This window comes from Salmo salar, chromosome 04 (genome assembly GCF_965601325.2).
Source record: "Salmo salar chromosome 04, fSalSal1, whole genome shotgun sequence".
NCBI lineage: Eukaryota > Metazoa > Chordata > Actinopteri > Salmoniformes > Salmonidae > Salmo > Salmo salar.
Window position 1 is genome coordinate 44,230,670 of NC_138294.1, and position 22,268 is coordinate 44,252,937.

Below are 22,268 nucleotides of genomic sequence, written 5' to 3' on the forward strand. Positions count from 1 at the left end.
GGAGCATGCCCAGGCGTTGTAGGGAGGTCATACAGGCACGTGGAGGCCACACACACTACTGAGCCTCATTTTGACTTGTTTTAAGGACATTACATCAAAGTTGGATCAGCCTGTAGTGTGGTTTTCCACTTTAATTTTGAGTGTGACTCCAAATCCAGACCTCCATGGGTTAATAAATTGGATTTCCATTGATTATTTTTGTGTGATTTTGTTGTCAGCACATTCAACTATGTAAAGAAAAAAGAATTTAATAAGATTATTTCTTTCATTCAGATCTAGGATGTGTTGTTTAAGTGTTCCCTTTATTTTTTTGAGCAGTATATATTATTTTATACTAATACAATTGCTCAGGGAAAGAGATTTTGTTTTCAATACTCCAGCACCCTCCCCTTGTGAGGATAATGGCACTGAGCCTTTTTCTAAAATGTTTTATGAGATTAGAGAACACTTTGGGAGGAATTTTAGACCAGTCCTCCATACAGAATCTTTCCAGATCCTTGATATCCTTCATCTGCTCTTATGGACTTCCCTCTTTGATTCAAACCACAGGTTTGAATTTTTTACATAAGCAAAAACAAAAGACAACTTAACATTTACACACATTGATGACATCACACTTGCTCAGACCCACATCTTCCGACAGTATCCACACCCAATGTTGTTTCTAATGCTTGTAAGACTCTGCCCCATCTAACTTCAGATCATGTTGTTTGTCTTTTTTTGTCTGTATTTTTTTCAATATTTGAATAATAAAGCATTTGACCCTTCCATTCTCTTAACGTAAACCAGAGGTTTTCAATGGGGTTCAAGTCCGGAGATAGATGGCAATTGCAAAATGTTGATTTTTGTGGTCGAAGGATGTTAAGGATCTGGAAAGATTCTAAACGGAGGAACGGTCTGAGATTCCTCCCAATGTGTTCTTTAATCACATAAAACATTTTAGAATAAGACTGTCTTTATCCTCACGAGGAGGGTTCTATAATACTCAAAACAGGGGTGCCAATAATTTGGACCCAGTTTTATTAATTTATTACCTGTTGAACGGAATCTCTTTCTCTGAGCAATTATATTAGTATAAAATAATACAATTTCCCTTTCTTATAGCTCAGTATTTGTATTATTTATTGTATACAGTGTTTTTTGCTCATCTTTATCAAGGGTGCCATTATTTTGTACCTTACTGTCTATATGAATATGTACAGTACCAGTCAAAAGTTTGGACACACCTACTCATTCAAGGGTTTTTCTTTATTTTGACTATTTTTACATTGTAGAATAATAATGAAGACATCAAAACTATGAAATAACACATATGGAATCATGTAATAACCAAAATAGTGTTAAACAAATCAAAATATATTTTATATTTGAGATTCTTCAAAGTAGCCACCCTTTGCCTTGATGACAGCTTTGCACACTCTTGGCATTCTCTCAACCAGCTTCATGAGGTAGTCACCTGGAATGCATTTCAATTAACAGGTGTGCCTTGTTAAAAGGTAATTTGTGGAATTTCTTTCCTTCTTAATGCGTTTGAGCCAATCAGTTGTGTTGTGACATGGTGGCTATTTGGTAAAATACCAAGTCCATATTATGGCAAGAACAGCTCAAATAAGCAAAGAGAAACGACAGTGCATCATTACCTTAAGACATGAAGGTCAGTCAATCAGGAAAAAAGTTTCTTCAAGTGCAGTCGCAAAACCCATCAAGCGCTATGATGAAACTGGCTCTCATGAGGAAGGCCACAGGAAAGGAAGACCCAGAGTTACCTCTGCTGCAGAGGATAAGTTCATTAGAGTTAAAAGCCTTGCAGCCCAAACAAATGCTTCACAGAGTTCAAGTAACAGACACATCTCAACATCAACTGTTCAGAGGAGACTGCGTGAATCAGGCCTTCATGGTCGATTTGCTGATAAGAAACCACTACTAAAGGACACCAATAAGAAGAAGAGACTTGCTTGGGCCAAGAAACATGCGCAATGGATATTAGACTGGTGGAAATCTGTCCTTTTGGTCTGAGTCCAAATTTGAGATTTTTGGTTCCAACCGCCATGAGACGCAGAGTAGGTGAACAGATGATCTCCGCATGTGTGGTTCCCACCGTGAAGCATGGAGGAGGAGGTGTGATGGTGTGGGGGTGCTTTACTGGTGACACTGTCTGTGATTTATTTAGAATTCAAGGCACACTTAACCAGCATGGCTACCACAGCGTTCTGCAGCGATACACCATCCCATCTGGTTTGCACTTTCTGGGACTATCATTTATTTTTTAACAGGACAATGAACCAAAACACTCCTCCAGGCTGTGTAAGGGCAATTTGACCAAGAAGGATAGTGATGGAGTGCTGCATCAGATGACCTGGCCTCCACAATCACCCGACATCAACCCAATTGAGATGGTTTGGGATGAGTTGGACCGCAGAGTGAAGGAAAAGTAGCCAACAAGTGCTCAGCATATGTGGTAACTCTTTCAAGACTGTTTGAAAAGCATTCCTCATGGAGCTGCTTGAGAATATGCCAAAAGTATGCAAAGCTGTCATCAAGGTAAAGGGTGGCTACTTTGAAAAATATAAACTATATTTTGATTTAACACTTTTTTTGGTTACTACATGATTCCATATGTGTTATTTCATAGATTTGATATCTTCACTATTTTTTTGTTAAAAATAAAATAAAAAACTTGATTGAGTAGGTGTGTCAACTTTTGACTGGTACTGTATATAACTTCTGGGAATACAATACCACAAATATGTGATAAACTGAAGTGGTTTTATACGATCTAACAATGAAGAGAAAGCTTAACTATAAGTGTTTGTTTTCCCCTGGTATGCTCCAGCGGTACAGACTCCCATCCATCGAGTCGTTGCAGAGCGCTACAGAAAAGATGGCAGTGAGAGACAGCCGCCATGGCCAGTGGTTACGTAGGAGACGTCTAGACGGAGCCCTCAACAGAGTCCCTGTTGGCTTCTACCAGAAGGTCTGGTCCATCCTCCAGAAGGTGAGATGCTGTGGGTGACGGGTGCTGGTACTCTTTGCATAGTAGTCCAAACACTTTGTTCTAGCTGGTACATGTATAATTAGCATCCGTGAAACATGTTTCTACCTGGTTCATAGATGTAATCGTCCTACTTTCTTTTTCAGTGTCATGGCCTATCTATTGTGGGGTGCATTCTTCCAGCGTCAACCACAAGAGAGGTACGCCCTAAAATATCTCCAAGCTGAGCCACATCAACTTCACGTTGCTCTGTGGCATACTCCTTCATCTAAATGATTTCATCTTCCTGTACTCATTCAAGCACATGCTCACCTCTGAACCAGATTTCAATATCACACAACATGATGCAATGTCTATTTCCTATCCACCTCTCCTGGGTGGGGGTTGTTGATCACAGATGACCCCCGGTGAGATCAAGTTTGCGGTGCACGTGGAGACGGTGCTGAATCGCGTGCCCCAGCCAGAGTACCGTCAGCTGCTGGTGGAGGCCATACTGGTGCTCACCCTGTTGGCTGAGGTGGAGCTGGAGAGCATCGGCAGTGTCGTCCATGTAGATAAGATAGTCCACATGGCCAGTGAAATGTTTTACCACGACCAGGTCAGTCAGTGGCCATACGGTAGTCTCACCTCTGCTAGGAAACAGACCGCTGTTCTTTCAGCACTGATTTTCACAGTGGAACATATTATTTATTTTATATTGTTCTTGTTATTCAGTTTCATTTACTATTTATGTATTTACTACTATTCAGTTACATTTCCTGTAAACCCCCACATGTTAATTTAGTTAAAAGTACAGTAAACAGCACAACGGGCAGTCTTTGCTATGTCATCCTTACATTGTGTCCATATTACCCTCCTCTGCAGAAAGTGCTGGGGGCTGACGACACCCTTCTGGAGAAAGATCACTCCAATGGGATCTGCAGGCTGCTGTATGACAGTGCCCCTAGTGGCCGCTACGGCACTATGACCTACCTCTGTAAAGCCGTGTGCACCTACGTCCAGGACTTCTTGCCAAGCGGTGCATGTGCCATCCAATGAGCTTCTATGCGCGTCTGTGCCCTCCAATTAGCTAACAACACATACTGTAGTAGGGCTCAGAACCTGAGAAAGGCTGATTTTTATCTAGTCACCTGACCTTTTCATCATGGAGGTTAATTTGTTTTGATATATCACATCCCAGCAAGCCTGTGCCTGACATGAACAATCGCTGTGAGGGGTCCCAGTATTTTAAATACCAACTTCTGATAATACAGCAGATTATTCTCAGAGAAATGCATGAAGCTAGGTTTCCAGACTTGTTATTCACAGAAGGTAGATATTTCTTACCCTAAAGATGGTGCAGTGTGATTCTATGTCAGAGTGAGCGATTGTTGCAATACTAGTGGTAGTGCTGCTTTTGAAAATTATCATTTTCCTATTGTGTTTTTGGGACAGGTGTGCTGTATGGATCTTTGATTAATACATTATAGTGACAATCTTCATCTTGTACACTTTGTGAGTGACAGTGCTTCAAGGCTCTCTCATAGCGAACTCGTATGATCCAATTTGACAATTATTCATCAGTATGAATGATGCTTTAACCTGCCGATATTAGCTGTCAAGGTGATTATCTGTATATCCAATAGAAACATGCATTGCACATCTACCAACAAGCTGTCACTGGTGAAAGGTACAGAGGCTACAATGAGCAGCAAGATGACCGCTGCAAAATAACAACAAAACCTGAGCAACATATGACATTTTATTCAATTGTCTTCCAAAAACAACAACCTCTGCATTTTAAAAGAAACCAGTTCATAATGTAATTTAGCATTGACAATTCAGTGTATTGTGTTCTCAATCCATTTGATGTACAAAAATAAATGAAAAATCAAAAAAAGGTATGGACCCTCACTTCCAAAACAGGACATCCTGGACAATGCTTTGTTTCATCACAGGAAAAAAAAAAGACCGTTTTCAGATGGGCAATATGGAGTAGAATACGGTAAACAATAGAAAAGCATATTGTGAAATATGCATAAATGTATATTATACATAGCCAGAGTACATCAGGCAAAAAGTGACAATGCATGTTGACATCTTTCAATGGCTAAAAGATAAGGGAGTGAGATTTTCCACTGCAAGCGCAAAGGAAGATTACCAATATTGGCAGAGAATGACATGAACCAATGGAAGAGGGACAAGACTGAACATACTTAGAAGTCCAAAAACATTGGCAGAGTACTCAACAAAAAAAGAGAGCAAGCGTTCAACAAATGTATTGAAAATAGCAACGCTTTAACAAGGAGGGGTTTACAAGACTTGAATGTCTAGCTAGCTAGGTGATGCATAGCCTTTATATTCATGTTGTTTCACGAATGTGTGGTCTCATAACTGAACAGATATTTGATAGAGCTTTGAATTGCATTTCAAATGCAAAACAGACATACAGTTATATCTGGTGGGACACACACATTTATGAACGCTTATGTAAAGAGGTAAGTCAAAATCTCGTGGAGAAATTCCTAAACATTTGCAAACACACCGGTAAGTGAAATTTCACATATGATCATGCTCTTTACCGGGCACACAAGTCAATAAAAAGACAACACTAATCATGCAAAAAGACTCGTCGCTGAAATCAAATTCCTCCAAATTGGATATCAGCAATGTGACCTCGAGAAAAAGCTGCGCTTGATGACTTTGGTGCAAAAATGTTCCTGTACGGAGAGGACAGTGTCCACTGCCACAATGAAGACACTCTTGGTAGACCAGTTGTGATACTGTTGAACCTAACCCCCATCAAGATATACACAAACATCACAGACGTACACCCCATGACACCGCCAAGCACAATGACCCCACCACAGACACAGCAATAACAACCCATGTCTCCCAATGGGCCATCACTTACAGAGCACATGTCAAAAAACATACAAGGTTATATACAGAGGACCGCGTAACAGTCAGAATTGGTCTATGGGACTGCATGAACTTGCATAAAAGCATTCAATTGACACAGATGACATTGAGACAGAATTACGTTTCAAAGAACATCTACAAAAATGTGGGCTGGTCACAGGGCATCAGAATGCAGTAGTCTGGACAGAGCCAATGATTAGCAGAATGAGAGGCTCTACAGCAATCTAACAGACGACGGACTTGTATTGAGACACGTTACGACACTTGACTACTCGTTGCTAAATAGACACTACCAGATGGCCTGGATGACTTCAGTGACCCCCACTGACCTCGGAGGACCAGAAGCTGGGAGGCCTCGTTGAAGAACACTACCCTGTTTATCTCACTGGGAAGGCATGGACATATAGAAACACAATCAATAGAAAACAAGGATTTCCCCAGCCCCTTTGACTGTACATCCCAGCAATGGTTTTAGTTTTGTGCAGTAAAACGCTCACCCCCTCCAGGGTTTGTGCTATATATGCCGTCTGTCTGTCACCGTTACGTACACCGGGCAGTTTCTGACAGACATGACCCTCGATCACATTTACAGATCTCTCTACTTCCTCCCCACTTGTCCTCTGCCCTCTCCGGCACAAAATGTAACCAGGACAGAAAGCTAGGCTCTCTCCGGGGCTGGAGTTAGAACGTGGCAGATAGTTGCCGACTTCACTGGAGCGACTGTCAGTTTCACCGTCTGGCGAAGCAGAGTCTCAGAAACGAGCTGGACGACATTCTCCAGGGGTTGGTTAGGAGCTACACCACATCAAACTGCCACTCAGAAAACACAACAATGACACATGCGACAACTCATTGGGCATCAACCTGGGGCGATACGAGAAGAAACACAAAGAACACTCTCCCAACGTTTACTCACTGACATGGGGCAAGACTGGTAGGACCGTTACAAGGACAGCGCATCCGTTTCAAAGAGCAGAATCGAACGAGATGGCGGGAAGTCCCATGCACCGTTGTGGTAGCTAAAGGAACATGGATCAAATATAAAAACAACCTGAAATAGCATCAAGCGGAGCGAACAACGGGTGGCACAGCAGAGGCAGAATGTGTCATGACTTGTGACGGTTCCGTATGAAATGAGTGGGCCTTCTTCATTTCTTTCATAGGAGCATACCGTAGGTCTATGTAGGCATGGAGCACACCATTTAAAACTAGTACAGTGGGCAGCTCTCGCCACACAGATCATAGCTTTCACAGGAACCTACGGACACATGACACAATAGCTTTTGTACATTTAGATCCGAGTGCACCGCAAATGAACACACAGACAGATATACTGTACATGCACACACGTACACAAGCCATGTGTCTCCAAGCCATTTATCCAATGTCTTACTATAACTGGTTGTGAAACAAACAAAAAAAAAATGGAATGAATACGGAGTCAACTCCAAAATGTTTGCATTGAAATGCATGAAAAACGGTGGCTACCGCAACTCTGACATGAACATTGGAGAGAAAAGACGTAGGAGTGTTGTAGTGGTTTGTATGAGATCCTAATTGGACAATGCATATGTACACCCTTGGCAAAGTTCACATTGATTAAAGTGCGTGCAAACTATCAGAGAAAGAGATGTCCATTGAAACTGACGGATTGGGGGGGGGGGGGGGGGGGGGTGGCAGTCGTCTAGAATTCGCTGCAAAGGGGCCAAGCTACAAACTGGAATGCAGCCGTCGTCATAGCATGGGTTCAAACAGGCAGAACAATACCCATTCAAATGAGCAAATCAAATACAGAATGAATGTGAGCTGTGACTTGTCAAAAGGACTTAGATGGGACTCTTATATCAGCCATGATGCAGAATGTAACAGAGGTTCCATCCCACAGAGAGGCCACTGAAAGAGCACCGACACCAACAGATCACCAGTCTGTCTACACCACCATCTTCTGCTCCTTTCGCTCTTCCATCTCGCGTTGCATTTGGTTCTGGATTGGTTTGTTTTGTCTCTCTGCTTTACTGTCATGGTAAGATACTCCCAGTCCTACATGAAGTGCATCTGCATAGGAAAATAAGCCTGTTACGGTTTAATAATATCTGTCTAGTTCTAAAAGGCTTTAGATTGTGGAGTATAAATATCTCAGGAAAAGAAAAACGGGTACTGTAATACCACAAAAAAGGTTTCATAGTAACAAGATCCTAAATAATTCCAGAACCTACTGGTAAACAAACAGTAATTAGCATTGACAAATTAAGTATTAAACAGTAACTGATACATTATAAAGCAGCAAAGACAGCATTACAATTCTGATTATGATTAACCTACTTAGGAACTGATGCCTTGAATCATGATTCACATGCCAGAAGTGGTTGGGGAATGGACAGTGAAGGGGTAGACAGTGAAGGGGTAGACAGTGAAGGGGTAGACAGTGAAGGGGTAGACAGTGAAGGGGTAGGCAGTGAAGGGGTAGACAGTGAAGGGGTAGACAGTGAAGGGGTAGACAGTGAAGGGGTAGACAGTGAAGGGGTAGACAGTGAAGGGGTAGACAGTGAAGGGGTAGACAGTGAAGGGGTAGACAGTGGGGAGTGGGGACAGGAAAGTAGACCGTGGGGAGTGGACAGTGGGGAGTGGACAGTAGACAGTGGGGAATGGGGACAGGACAGTAGACAGTGGGGAGTGGACAGTGGGGACAGGACAGTTGGGAATGGGGACAGGAAAGTAGACAGTGGGGAGTGGACAGTGGAGACAGGAAAGTAGACAGTGGGGAGTGGACAGTGGAGACAGGAAAGTAGACAGTGGGGAGTGGACAGTGGAGACAGGAAAGTAGACAGTGGGGAGAGTGGACAGTGGGGAATGGGGACAGGAAAGTAGACAGTGGGGAGTGGACAGTGGAGAGTGGACAGGAAAGTAGACAGTGGGGAGTGGACAGTGGAATTACCTGGGCTCCTGGCATGGGAGCGAATGGATTGGTGTGCCGAAGGACAGGTTGGTTGTACATCATATGCTGTGGTGCCATCATAGGGACTCCACCCATCTGCCCCATCTGATGAGGAGGCATCTACAACAGAGAGAGAGATGAAATGTAAACTGGGTATCAATGGTGCAGATCCCCCCCCCTCAGACCCGACCTCATATTGGTATTGTTATTTTACATTGTGTGACGTTTTATTCGATTTTTTACTTCAGTTTATTCAAGTTTATTTTCTTAACTCTATTTCTTGGTTAAGGGCTTAAGGGCTTGTAAGTAAGCATTTCAGGGTAAGGTCTACTACGCCTGTTGCATTTGACGCATGTGACAAATACAATTTGATTGTTTGACCTGGGTACTGTACCACGGTGCAGATCATTCCTTACCATTCCATAAACAGGCACTTGAGGTGTCGTCATAGGAAAAGCCACCGGAGCCGGAGCCTACAGAGAGAAAGGGCGAAACGGAAAAATGAAAGACCAGTAGAACACACAGAGGAATGTACTTCTGGAAAAATGCAGTGACTCCCTCTACAGAGAGTCATGTACTTACATATCCAGTATAGATCATTCCATTCTGCAGCAGGGTTGAGGAAACGAGGAGGGAACAGGGCAAACGGAGATAGGAACGGACGGCGGATAATTCAATGGGAATTTTACGAGAGAAGGCAGATGAAAAAACGAAATGAAAAAGAGGAGACAAATAATTACAGTGCAAACGAATTCAAATAGACAAGAGGGCAAATGAGAATCGCCAGCGCCTGTGAACAGCCGCAGTAACCACTTCCACTTTCGAAGATGTGATTTTCAGACAATCATAGAGTTTAATGTGTGCTACTAGATTTCATAAGGAAAAAAAGAACGCCAACTTCTGCATTGCTGGCTTGTCCTCAGTAATATATTTGGTGAGCGTGACCAGGCGTGTATGTCTCACCATTTGTGGTATGGGCATAGGTTGAGGAGCCATGGGGGCATGATGGTTCCAGTTGGGCGTGGTACACATGGTTTTGGACTGCCAGTGAGTCCCTCCTGTGGGCTTCTTCTCTACCAGCTGGGTCCACTGAAGCTCTGGCCTGATGGACAAACACAGGGTTCAAATACACCCACAGCATTAGAGCAAGACAGGTTAGATCAGGATTCATAAATGCTTGGATGAACAACCACATCCCAATATATTACTGTAGTTGCTCTCCGCTCCTTTTCAAATGTCATGTACTCACTTTTTGGCTGGTGTTCCTGCGAACTGCAAGTCTGGAAAATGAGCGGTTAAGATATGTTACATGTTCAGATGCTGTTACAGAGCATTACTGTGTATGACCATTATGACTCCTGAAAAATGTTAGAATATGCAAAGCTACATGTAAAATAGAGGGAAAAAGAGAGACTCACTGCCAACAAGGTTGGCTAAGGAGGAGTCCAGGTCAGTGGGCATCATCTTCCCACCAGAGTGCAGTGGTATCCCAGGGCTGTGGATGTGTGTGGGCTGAGCTGGCTTCAACAGGTCCCCTGGGAGCCCCAAACCTGAGGACAGAGACATACAGGGAGAGAGAGTCAGGCTCCAGGTCTCAAAGGGAGAGAGAGTCAGGTCTGGCTAATGCTGAGTGATTAGTGCTTTTTGAGGTCAGTTTGGTTTCGGTTTGATTATTTTTTAAAAGGAATCAAGGAAATGAAATAATGACATTAAAATGATTTTAGAGCTTTTTAATGGAAATTCCAAAGTCCAAAATAGTGAACATTCAATTGCCAAAACGTTGAAAATATTCCATAGTCTCTGGCATGTCCACATTGGGTAGGTAGCAATAGAAAAATAGGAAATGACTGAAATATACAATATTTCAGTAATGTATATTACTTTGTTTTTATTTAATGACTTTAATATTTTTTATTCAGAACATCATCTCATCTCGGCTTAGGTAGTAGCAGCCAGCCAGACCATCTAACGCAGTGGTATTCAAAGTAGGGGTCACGACCCCTACTGCAGTGGGGTAGCCAAAATCAGAACAGAGAATTAAGAGTACAGAATATTGGATGGGACGATATACAAATGTTTTTGAGGAAGATCATTTGAAAGATATAATTGTATTGGAGTAAATGTCTTTATTGGTTTTATTTTCCTTTGACGAGAAAATGAAATTAATGTAAGGTCATTTGTTGATTTAAAAATGTAGCGATTTTAAGGTTGCGTCATCGGATTTGGGGTGGCGTCGAGTTGCAAGAAATTATTGGGGAGGGGAAAAAAAATAGGATCCCCGCTGAAAAGGGTTGAATACCACTGATCTAACGCTGTCTTTAGTCATCCTATTTAGCTAGGCTAGCCTGCCTAAGTATGCTGCAGAGCTGTCTGACGAAATCATTTGACTAGTTCTTCCAGGTAGATAACGCGAACTGTCTCTATTCCTCTCTCATGCAGTCTCTGCGGGTCTGTGTGTCTCCTAACTTAGCAGGCGGGAAAGTGTATCCGTCTCTGTCCGAGTCGGAAAGGACGGGCGCAATGGATTATTGTAATTGTAGTTAATTACCACACTTTGGCGCTGAAATAAGTTGAATATTTGCTTCCTGAAAACTACAACTCCCTTCAGCCCAGCGTCCCACGTAGTTCTTGACATTATTTCTCTCGTGAATGATTTGATTTCGCTGTAGAGAAACCGCGCACTGGGCGCACAAAAAAACAGAACTAAATGGAATTCAAGTAATAGTACTGACATCGGTTAATTAGTTGTTTAACAGACCTGCCAACCTTGTCCAACTTTTTAAGAGTACCAGACGCGTGCGGCAAATTGGAGATTCAACTTGCAAATGCCTTTTTAGAAGCATTGTCTCTATAGCTAATACCAGACACGCATTGGGTAGGCATTATCGCGCAGTCTTCTAAACTCCCGACTCCATTTAACGCCAAGATGTTTATATTTATTTTTGATTATACTTTTGTCATGCATTTTGTGACGTGGATCATAATTACAGTCACGGTCTATCAGGTTGCGTGACCCTCGTAATGGTACGTGGAAAATACAACTAATGGGACGCAGAATTAAATGTATATCCCACTCGCACAAATGCGACCAGTTATTTTTCGTATTTGCGTTTCATTTCTTTCACTAGCAAATGCTAGTGAACTGCTGGCACTTTAGAGCCCACTGAATGTCCATCTTATGTTCGCTAACATTAGCTTGAAACAATTAGTGTTTACCTTTCCACAACACACGGAGTCGAAAAGGGATTTGTCCATGTGTTTATGTACAGCTGACAGTCGGCAAACACAGCATCACAACAAACAGGAGGCAGACACGGGGTAGCTAGGATCTATTCATCTCCATGTCCGTTGACACAAACTCCGTACATGCATGTGTGTTGCAGCTCGAGAATCGGGATGTTAGATTTACTCAGTGGATACATTTAAAAAAAAAAAAAAAAATCATGCCCTATTCATTTCTGCATACTTTTAACTCGGATCTCGTACCTGCACACATGGACAGAGAACTGTGTAGTTGGTAGCAAAATGCTTGCATGTTGGCAGGTCTGGTTAATAACAACAACATACAAACAAAAATGGTTAATTGCTCAGCACTAGGTCTGGGTCACACAGGGAGAGAGAGTCAAAGTCAGTCTCAGGTCACAGTGAGAGAAGGAAAGAGAGCGAGTCGGGCTGCAGGTTACACAGGGAGGGCGAGAGAGTGAGTCAGGCTGCAGGAAGAGAGAAAGAAAGCATGAGTGAAAGAAAGAGAGAGTCAGGCTGCAGGTTACACAGCGAGAGAGCGAGTCAGGCTACAGGCAATAACCCTAGCCCCAGGCATATTGTAATGCCATTTCAGTCCTGTCAGCTGTCCAGTAGAGTGACACAAGCCATATTGACTCACCAATCAGAGAGAGAGGGCATCCAGCAGGGATAGGTATCGTAGCAGGGAAGAGGAGGAGGAAATTGCATTGGGGACAAAACTGGACATTTCATTTCTTCTAATAAAGGTTGGGGTCGACATCAATTAATATCTTATTTATGTCCTGCAGTGACTGATTCCTGTCCATCACAATCTGCTCAATGTACCTGCCTTCATTTTAAATACAATACTAGTCTTCAAGAGTATAGTGTGTGTGCGTGCGCGCGCATGTGTCAGTATGTGTTTTTGTGTCCCTCACCTCCCCAGGCGTTGTTGTTAGACGGCACAGTGTGTATGGTCTGGATGTTCGGGTTGAAGGTGGGCTGGAGGTTGAACAAGTCACTGGTGAGATTTGGCACGCTGGGGAAACAGAGGAGAGAGACAGACAACAGATAAAACAAAATCATAGCAGAGCAGGCCCCTTCAGGGCAGAGAGGAAGAGTTACAGCGGACAGGACCAACCACTTGGAACACTGCCATTCAGCCATCCATTTTAAACGTGGCTCACAGGTCCTTTCCACGAATAACCCAACTAATATACTGTGAAGTGATTTTAAAATAAGATGCATACAGTTTATATTATACAAACTGAACAACCTGTGTGAAACATACCCATAGGTATTAACTTAAGCACAAGGATTATCAGACCGTAGGGTCTGCTTACTTATTTGTAACGGACACAACAGATGAGTTGGAGAAGTGGTCTGTGGCCCCACTGCTGCCGTTGGCACTGCCCACCGACTGGGAGCCGGGAGAGACGGTCGGCGTCTGCACGTCAATCACCTTGGCTCCCTCGTCCTGTGGGACAAACGCATCAAGTCAAGCCCGCAAAAAGTGACAGTACATCAGGGTTGAGAATTTTTTTTATTCAGACTCAATTCATACAGCAATGCATCTACATTGTAATGAAATGTTGCTGTACTGTGACCCTGTCTGACCTTGAGACTGTTCTCGTCCTCCTTCTCGTCCATGCGGCTGAGAGAGATCCCAGTGCTGGACAGTGACGACACAGCACTAGACAAGGTGTTAGCTCTGGAGAGATCACACAGCGCTTATCAGTGACCACCACGTACGCTCACTGTCACACACGGCATTCTGGGACTGACCACTCATGAATAATTCCTTTATTTGTGAACATTTCTGACTCTTGCGTTCCGTAATTGTCATACAATAGACAGGTCTGACACACAAACACATGAAACACTCCCAAATCCAGGATAAATGAGTCTGCATTGCCGTTGTAGTCCAGATGACATACTAGCTAAGGGTGGAACACTGGCCCAGCATCATTTGCACATTCATCCTCATATCTATCAAAGCTTCAGTGAGTGACAAATGTTCTGAAATGCCTGCTTCAGTGTAAATGCCTACTTCAGACACAAAGCCTGAAACATTAGCACCAGTGGGTGTGTGTGTGTGTGTCTGTTTGTTGGTTACCTGGTGGCTGTGGAGAGCTCCTTGATTTTCCTCCCCTCCAGAGAGGCCAAATGCTGCTCCAAGGCTTCCAGGAGGCTGCTAGGGGCCTGGTGGAGGGGGGGCACGGGGAAACATTAATGCACCAAGTGAGGATAGCACTGTGTAGAACAATTGTTTTCCCAATCGCGTGCACACACACACTGCATTTGCATACACTCGCGTACAGGAACACAGACATTTGCGCCCGAGTAAGCGCACAGACACACGCGCCCACAAACACACGCGTCCCGCGCGTACACACACAAACAAACACAGCGGCCAAGTGGCACATTGTCCTAAGCTTATTCATGTTCAGTATAGTCTCCATATTTGCAGGTATTGTACGTAAGACAATACATCTGGTATAATTAGGTTTGGCTCCATGCCAGACATGCACAGATCAGTCCTCTCTCATGCAAGCAAGTACACAGGCCTGGGAGGTCATTTGTACAGTGTGCCGGTTCCTGTGGGGTTCAGAACACATCACATCGTCTGTTGGCATACGGAAAGGAGCTTAGAAGCCCCTTCACAGGTGTGTATAAATGCTCACACACACACACACACATCCCAGTCCATAAATTGTGAGTTAACCAATGGATTCCGTTTCCTATAATCATTTGGGTAACTATTCATGAATATCAAATTTCATAAATGTATTTTGCAGGTTAGAGGAGAAATTCTAGTAGCAGACGGTCAAATTTGGTGATTAGCTTTAGTGTCTAGTTCAAAAAGGTTTGGAAGCCAAACGAGTTAACTCACAGAAAGGCAAAACGTCCGATGAAAATGAGGTACACACACACTTGGGAAATGAACAGTGTATTTTATAAAGACATACAAAATGATGGTTTAATAAACCAAGGATCAGCGAATTCATTTCCCCACATGTGATACCCATGTTTCAGCCCAACATTTGCTTTTCATTACAGAATGCAATCTTAACACATGCAGTAACTTGCAAAAATAAGAATGTTCATATACTTATTTTGAGGGAATAAGAGAGAATAATGAGAATTCTGGATATCCTTCTTCTGAGAAATCTAGAATATACTAAAAGTTTCAAATAAACAGAAAAAAAAAATCTACAGCTCAGTAAAGACATGGGTTACTATTTAGTTGAACAGGGATACATAAGGTCTTCATAAGCACCGCAAACACGACATAATTGACAGAAACGTTTGCTCATGTTTATTTTTGCCCCATGTGGAGGGAAACACCATTACTGTCATTGAAGAAAGCTTCAACCAGTGTTTGTAGCGTCACAGATGTTGTGCAAGTGCTTAGGATTGCATTATGTATACCAATCAAGTAATATTTGCAGAAACCTATTTGGTAGAAGCCATTCACTGCTCTCCCCACAGCTATTTTGATGGGATATCTTGTCCGGAAAAAAAGATATACAATATAGTGTTCATTTTGAGGCAACGCAAAGTTAAACTGTGAGAGAAATCAAGAGCTTGATTCCTCTAAGCTATTCTATCAAGAGATGTCATCCCTTGATGTACAAAAGGCTTATATGGGCCTCACACAAGCCCCATACGCCCATATTTGTTAGGACAGAGGCTGAAGAGGTGCCTGACTTTTCAGCGCCATTTCAAAATCAAACAAACAGAACATTTTTTTTTATTTTGTGTGTTAACTTTAGAAAACTGTGATTCAACTATACAAAAGACTCAAGTCTAAGAAAAAGACGTAAAGCATCGGTCTGCCTAAAATCTGCCCGAAAGACATGAGACCAGGGAAGTCTGTGTTTTGCACAATCTCCAAAATTTTGGAAACAAAATATGGCGCAGCAGAATCCAAGGTTCACATATTAGGAACCCATTTTATGGATGTAGGCCCTCTCTACCCTAGAGCTCAGAGAGAGGGAGGTAAAAATCAGGTAGAAAAGGAGGGGGCGGTTGGAAGCCTGTAGGGTGAGTAGGGAATGGGTGCGTTTAGAATGGAGCGACATGGGAGATATTGAGATGAAATGCACCACTGACCTGTGTGAGATCTGGGATGTCACCCTGATCAATTCCAACTTGCTGTGTCACAAAAAAGGAGGGGGGGAGGGGGGGGGGGGGCAAACAAAAACCAAACATAATAAACAAACGAACACAACCACAGAATAAAGGGGGGGGGGGGGGTAGGTGTGTGGAGGAGGGAGAAAGAAGAATCAAACGAAAGGATCCATTACTCCATGCAGTGACTAGAAACAAAACAACAAAAAGACAACAGGCAGGGGAATTGGCATGCCCACACGTACACACACACGCACACACACACACAGGATCTGAAGACTGGGTTTGAAATGAATGTTTACACACTGAAATGCCACTGACAGGTGGGCCGGGTACATTGGGCTGTAATACTCATGTGACTGCAAGGTGAGAAACATCCAAAAGAAAACACACAACTAATGTTGACTTTGAACGAGAAAAAAAAAAAGGCAGGGGAACAAATGACAAACACATTGTTAGACGAGTAAATGAATGGGCCCTTAAAGTCAACGTTAGCCCGTTTTTGGATAGAAACACACCCCCATCACCCCAAACCTTCCTCCAAATAGTTACCAAATCAGTAAAGACAGCAAGAACGCCTTTTAATAAAAGAATGCACGGGAAATTAGAAAACTACAGAGAGATACGGATTATCTTTGCAACAGGGCCTCGTGACTTGCAAGTAGTACTCTACGTGGATAACAGCAGACATTCATCATTGAAAAAGAGAGAAAGGGAAGGAAAGAGTAAGGGAAAAAAAAACTCTTGCTAAGACATGCAATGCAGGCATCAAAACAGGCAGCACATGGAGGGGCCTTCACCTTGAGCTTTTCAGGCCCACTAATAGGCTGACCCCTGCATTCATGACCAGCATTAGCCTCCACCACACAGCAACAGAGGGACAGAGAGACAGAGAGAGAGAAAGGGGGAGAAGAGCAGAGGTCCGGGAGAAGAGCCCCACCTTCTTGCTGGATCTATCAGAAACCTTCCTTTCCTCAACACAAGTGGAAAAGGGAAAACATTACCTCTGCAACTTTGAGAAACTCTGACAGCTTGGTCATTCTGTTCAGAAACGTCTTATAAATCTCCAGGGCGTCTTTGCATTGGTTCTTCTTCATATCAAAATATTTCTCTTTAGGATACAAGAAGAAGACAGGTTAACTCGGCGAAAGAACAAAAAGAAACAAGGATTTGGGCTATTTCTTTTATATAGTATACAATTTACAAACAGCACAGCGACATCCTAGCGGCACCACAGTGATCTAACAGATATAGAGTGTACTTACCCAGCATGTTGATCACTCCTTCATTGTACGCGGCAAAGAGGCGGATGGAGTCTTTGAAGAGCAGTATGAAGGCGCTGTTGATGACGCCATTGGTCAGCTCGTTAGAGTTAGCCTGGGAAAATGACAGACGAAGAGACAACACATTGAGAGCTCCTGCAGACAGCTCCCTGTCATCATGTAGCCCATGTTCATTTAAGGACCAAGACCATGGACCCCCATGCAGCCTACCTGAAAGTCCAGCAGTGCATCCAGCTGATTCTGAATGATAGGCAGAGTCTTGATCAGCTTCTCAACAGTCATGGTGCGCATCACACCATCGACCCTGTCGACAAGAGGCACGGAGAACCACTTTAACAGGACAAGCGACTGACAAACACGTTGCTCTGAACAGATAAAGCATCTCCGTGTCAATCATGATGACGCACACCATATCCAAAGTGGCTGCTGAAATCAGTTGGCCAGTTGAGCTGGGTTACCTTGAATCTATTTAAGACCCGTCTCCACTGATGTAGCTTAATGATGCATCTTAGTGTGACATGGGGAGGTGTTCCACGCTCGCCACAACAGGACATCTTACCCTCTCTTCATCTTGGTGAAGTCCACAGCCACTAGTCTGTAGGACATGGCCTTCTCATTCAGATACCTGCTGTAGCGTCTGATGAACGTTGACATGTCATAACCTGGCAGAGAGGGAGCACTTGTATTAGTATAAGTGCTAGTTGGTGGCTTACAGAGCCAAACCTCTGCAATGCATTCAGAATGACGGTTTGAACTGCGCATTTTTTGTTTATTCATTGCACGTTTCTATGTTGTTTTGTACCTGTGACTTTTGTACAGTGTGGTGTGGAATTGCTTCCACGTACAAATTCCCAACAGTACCTTGTAACGCTCCCTTATCCAAGAAGTTGTTCAGGTTAAAAAGTGTGTTTCTGGACGCCAGATACTGGATTAGTCGCTGGTGGAATAAAGAGAGAGCGGCAGCGTGATCATAACCAGTAAGAATAAAGATTAAATCAGTAAATAATATACTGTAAACCCATTTAACACATGTATTTTTTTTATACAAAGTGACTTAGTCGTGCGTGCATACATTTTCTTTGTAAGGGTGTTCCCGTGAATTTAACCCAGTGTTCTGGCGCTGCGAGCGCCATGCTCTGCCAACTGAGCGACAGAGGTCCACTTTAACAGTGAAGCCAGTCTGTCAGTGGGTGACTCACCTCGTTGCCGTACATCATGAGGTGGTGCGTGGTGACGAGGGCCTTGAACACCACCACCCAGCTGTTGTTGGCCGTCCTCTCGAACAACGTGTCAGCCAGGTGGGGAACACTCACGTTCAGCTCGTTGGTGCAGTGGATCAGGTCTGCCGACGACACAGAATGGTGACATTTGAAACATTTAATAGTGCTTTCGGTGCTTAAGAAATGTTGTACTCTACTCTACACTAAGGCTGATCAACTCACACACAGTGCCTCTTCACCGAAGACGATGTGGGCGATGAAACTACCGAAATCCATTCATTTCCAATGGAAGAGAAGCGAAGTGGGTGGATGCCCATTTGACGACGCGAGCACGGGCGCCAGACGTGAACAGAGTGGGACCAAAGTTGGGGAAGCTGAACTTTATGCAAACACTCTGCGACATCGATGAGCTAGACCGATCGAGGCTCACTATGGCTTCCAGCCCCCTACTGGATAGGCTGCTGATACCTAGCACTACCCAGCTTGCTTGCACCCACACAAGGGCAAAGCTAGCGTGGCGAGGCTGGATACCAGTGTCAGTGAAAACATATTGTCATGCTGAAAACTCCGAGCGGCAGTTGGATCTCTGCTCGGCCCCTCGCACCCTTCAAAAAGATCCACATTCTTTTACTAGTGAATTAACTCTCACTTATTATGCCTTAATTACAGAGACTAAGCCTGCAATTAACATTTCAAATTGGAAATCTGATTGTAAAACAGACCGTCATAAAAATAACCTTGAATATGATTGTGTAGTCCTTCAAGACATTTCACTGTAGTCTAAGCTGAGTCTAAGCTTATGCTAAACCTTAAAAGGGAACTTAAAGGAAATACAAATGGAATATCATGACGCCTGGATAATCCAGAGGAATTACACTCTTTAAAGAACTAAATTGCAGTAGGGTACCACATTTTTAAGTCACATTTGAAGTCTTCCCAAATGCCACTCAGAGAAATGGCAGTTTTTATGACTACAAGATTTTAGCTCATGTAATTCCACTCAGCATGACTAAGGTGACTAAAATGTTCACAATTGGATTAGTTTGGATAAAGGTTGGGCAAAGAATTATACAATTAAACATTCCTTCCCCAGAAAATAATCAAACTGGCAGCACATGATTAGACCTGGGACCCAACTAGCCTACCTTGTTTCGCTGAACCAATAACCCTCTGGGTCTATGGCATTTGTTGCAGCCCAGAACAGGACTGATTGATCTTAATTGATTGACTGGACACGATGTTGATTGTGTCAAGTCATTATTTGGGTATAAAGCCACCTAACCTAATCCTCAGTAGTTAAACGTGGAGAAAATACTTTCTACCCAATAATTACTCCAGTTCCACATTCCCACACACAGATAAAACAGACACATGTTGAGATCAAGAATGTCTATGACACTGCTGCCACTGAACAAATATGAATGACCTACAGACACCAGCTCATCACAAACTGACGTAGCTGAGAAAACTCAAAAGGCTACATACATACATACACCACAATGTACTAAGGTATTATACCTAAATTAGACACATTGTCCTCTAGAACTCAGTAGGAAATGAAGACATGGTTTGCAATAGGTAGACTGACTCCAATGGTGCTTCTTTAAACCTATGCTGCCATAAACATTTTCATAGCCTATTAAAAAAGGAAAATGTACAAAAAAATATTACTGCATACAATGAATAAAGTGTAGCGGGCTATTTATGATCACAATATGTGCATTTGCATCTGATTTGCTTGCTGTTTGGGGTTTTAGGATGGGTTTCTGTACAGCACTTTCTGACATCTGCTGGTGTAAAAAGGGCTTTATAAATACATTTGATTGATTGATTTTCTTGTATGACACTCAGTAATAATAATATATTTGTCTCATCATGCTCAGGCTACAACACGACAGACTACTGTAGGATAATGACACTGTATGATAATGATTGACTACTGAGCTGTTGAAGCCTATGATGCGCAATTATTCATAGTCTAATAGAATCATTTCGATAAACCCTTGGCCATACCAAACATGATGTACATAATGACAAATACAGGTCGTCTTGAATATTCAATGTAACCAATGCTTTTGTTGCTAGTATGTAGCAACGGCGGTGCACTGGTGGTGGTGGACTTAACCTACAGTCAAGGTGTTTCTTCTTGGGTCCGCTGACTTCATGCGTCGTGGCCTTGCAGACGGCTTTGCTTATAGCGGATCCTGTCATGCTGTGCTGAGCCGCAGCGATCCGATCCGTGATAGACTGTCCAGACATATTCCAAACGCAGTAAATGGGGAATCAGAAATCAAATTGTCTTTAGTTATGATAGAGAGGGTGCCCTCTAAACAAACTGCCCGTCTGAAAACAAAAACGTACACTGACGCGAATCCGATGGGAGAATTCATACGGCGGCCAAATAAAATTGACGGCTACATTCAGTAAACGAAATGGCAATCCAATGTCCCACAAATACAAATACAAAAACCTAACCCACGCCAATATCAGGTCAGAATGATTCGTTCGGAGGTCGCGATACTACGATATATCCCCGTAATAGCTTTCCAATGGTGATGCCGGTTAGAGTGTACAGCCGCAACAGTAGCCTGCATGAATACAATTGAGCATCAGGAGAGCAACAATCATTGATTAGTTAGCCTACCAATCCTCGGTTGGTGATCACGCGACGTTCGCTCTGGTTATGATTGGGGCTAGACTAATTTTGAAGACGTTACAAAAGAGCGTATGAATGTTTTTTTTTTCCTCTCAAGCTCCCCTCTGTTCGTGTCGAGGTCTTGTGGCAGTGACTCCTCCTCCTTTTCCCATATCCTTTAATTGACGTGCTCCATATGGTTTATCCTGATTGCGTTTAATCTTTTTACAAATGTTTTTTTGTTAGGTAGTCGATTATTCTTTTTTTTTTTTCTTCTTCTCACTCAAACTTCACGTGTAAAATGGCAGTGTAGCCTATGAATCAGGTGACTTGGAAAGGGGTTGATTGGGCAACGCCGAAAGGGTCCGGGCAGGGCATCTTAAAGCGGAACACCGTAACTGAATATTAGGCAGCTGCTTCTTGATTTGAAGTGGATGGAATCTGTCTGACTCTGCAGCACTGTCCAATCAGATCCAGACACATCTGAAGACAAACCCCTGGGTTAGTGTGCTATTGACGTTAATACCATTGTCATTGGACTATAACAACAACCTTTCACAAAACACCAGCTTCTCAGTTCCCTGCAGCTCTCTATGGGAATGTAGGATAGACAGCACATGCAATGTCTAGGCATGTTGTCCCAAATGTGACTCTACTCGGCCTGCGAGTGAGATACAATCCCTAATATGAGTCAGATTTGGCTAGATTTGATTTATCTTCCTCTATTTGGCTTCCTCTATTTTACAAATACTGTACAGGATGTAAATTAATTTTTATAGGCTACCAACTATATGAAAAGGTTTGAGAATTCACTGGTTCTCTCCCTTTCTTGTCCAGCCTCGTCCTGGGATCAACTCATGGTGGAGGATGCAGATTAGGATGAGAGGAGAACTGACATCAATACTATCCTTGTATACCTGTGTGGTAATAATATAATGCCATAGCA

At 43.0% G+C, this 22,268-nt stretch overlaps 2 protein-coding genes across 5 annotated transcripts in view; one reads left to right on the forward strand and one right to left on the reverse strand.

Moving 5' to 3' along the window:
- phka1b (phosphorylase kinase, alpha 1b (muscle)) overlaps positions 1-5,771 on the forward strand; it is a 27,423-nt gene extending 21,652 nt beyond the window's left edge. The window contains exons 29-32 of the mRNA XM_014196010.3: positions 2,834-2,995; positions 3,139-3,192; positions 3,390-3,590; positions 3,857-5,771. Of these exons, the coding sequence (XP_014051485.1) occupies positions 2,834-2,995; positions 3,139-3,192; positions 3,390-3,590; positions 3,857-4,030 (591 nt within the window). The 3' untranslated portion in view covers positions 4,031-5,771. The remainder of the gene's footprint in view (positions 1-2,833; positions 2,996-3,138; positions 3,193-3,389; positions 3,591-3,856) is intronic.
- On the reverse strand, positions 4,720-22,246 carry LOC106602958 (phosphatidylinositol-binding clathrin assembly protein). Of its 4 annotated transcripts, none has more exons than XM_014196015.3 (19): positions 20,817-22,246; positions 18,667-18,809; positions 18,329-18,404; positions 18,027-18,129; positions 17,678-17,771; positions 17,450-17,561; positions 17,189-17,295; positions 16,167-16,208; positions 14,167-14,252; positions 13,668-13,761; positions 13,394-13,527; positions 12,989-13,089; positions 10,247-10,363; positions 10,078-10,108; positions 9,792-9,930; positions 9,411-9,434; positions 9,245-9,301; positions 8,829-8,948; positions 4,720-7,966 (listed from the first exon to the last, which is right to left on the reverse strand). In XM_014196015.3, the coding sequence occupies exons 1-19, from the start codon at positions 20,944-20,946 to the stop codon at positions 7,934-7,936; spliced, it is 1,743 nt and encodes a 580-aa protein (XP_014051490.1). In that variant the 5' UTR covers positions 20,947-22,246; the 3' UTR covers positions 4,720-7,933. The 4 variants fall into 4 exon arrangements, with proteins under 4 accessions (XP_014051490.1, XP_014051491.1, XP_014051489.1 ...); XM_014196016.3 differs by having other exon boundaries at positions 4,720-7,948; positions 10,247-10,378; XM_014196014.3 differs by having other exon boundaries at positions 10,247-10,378.
- Positions 22,247-22,268: the final 22 nt, after the last annotated feature.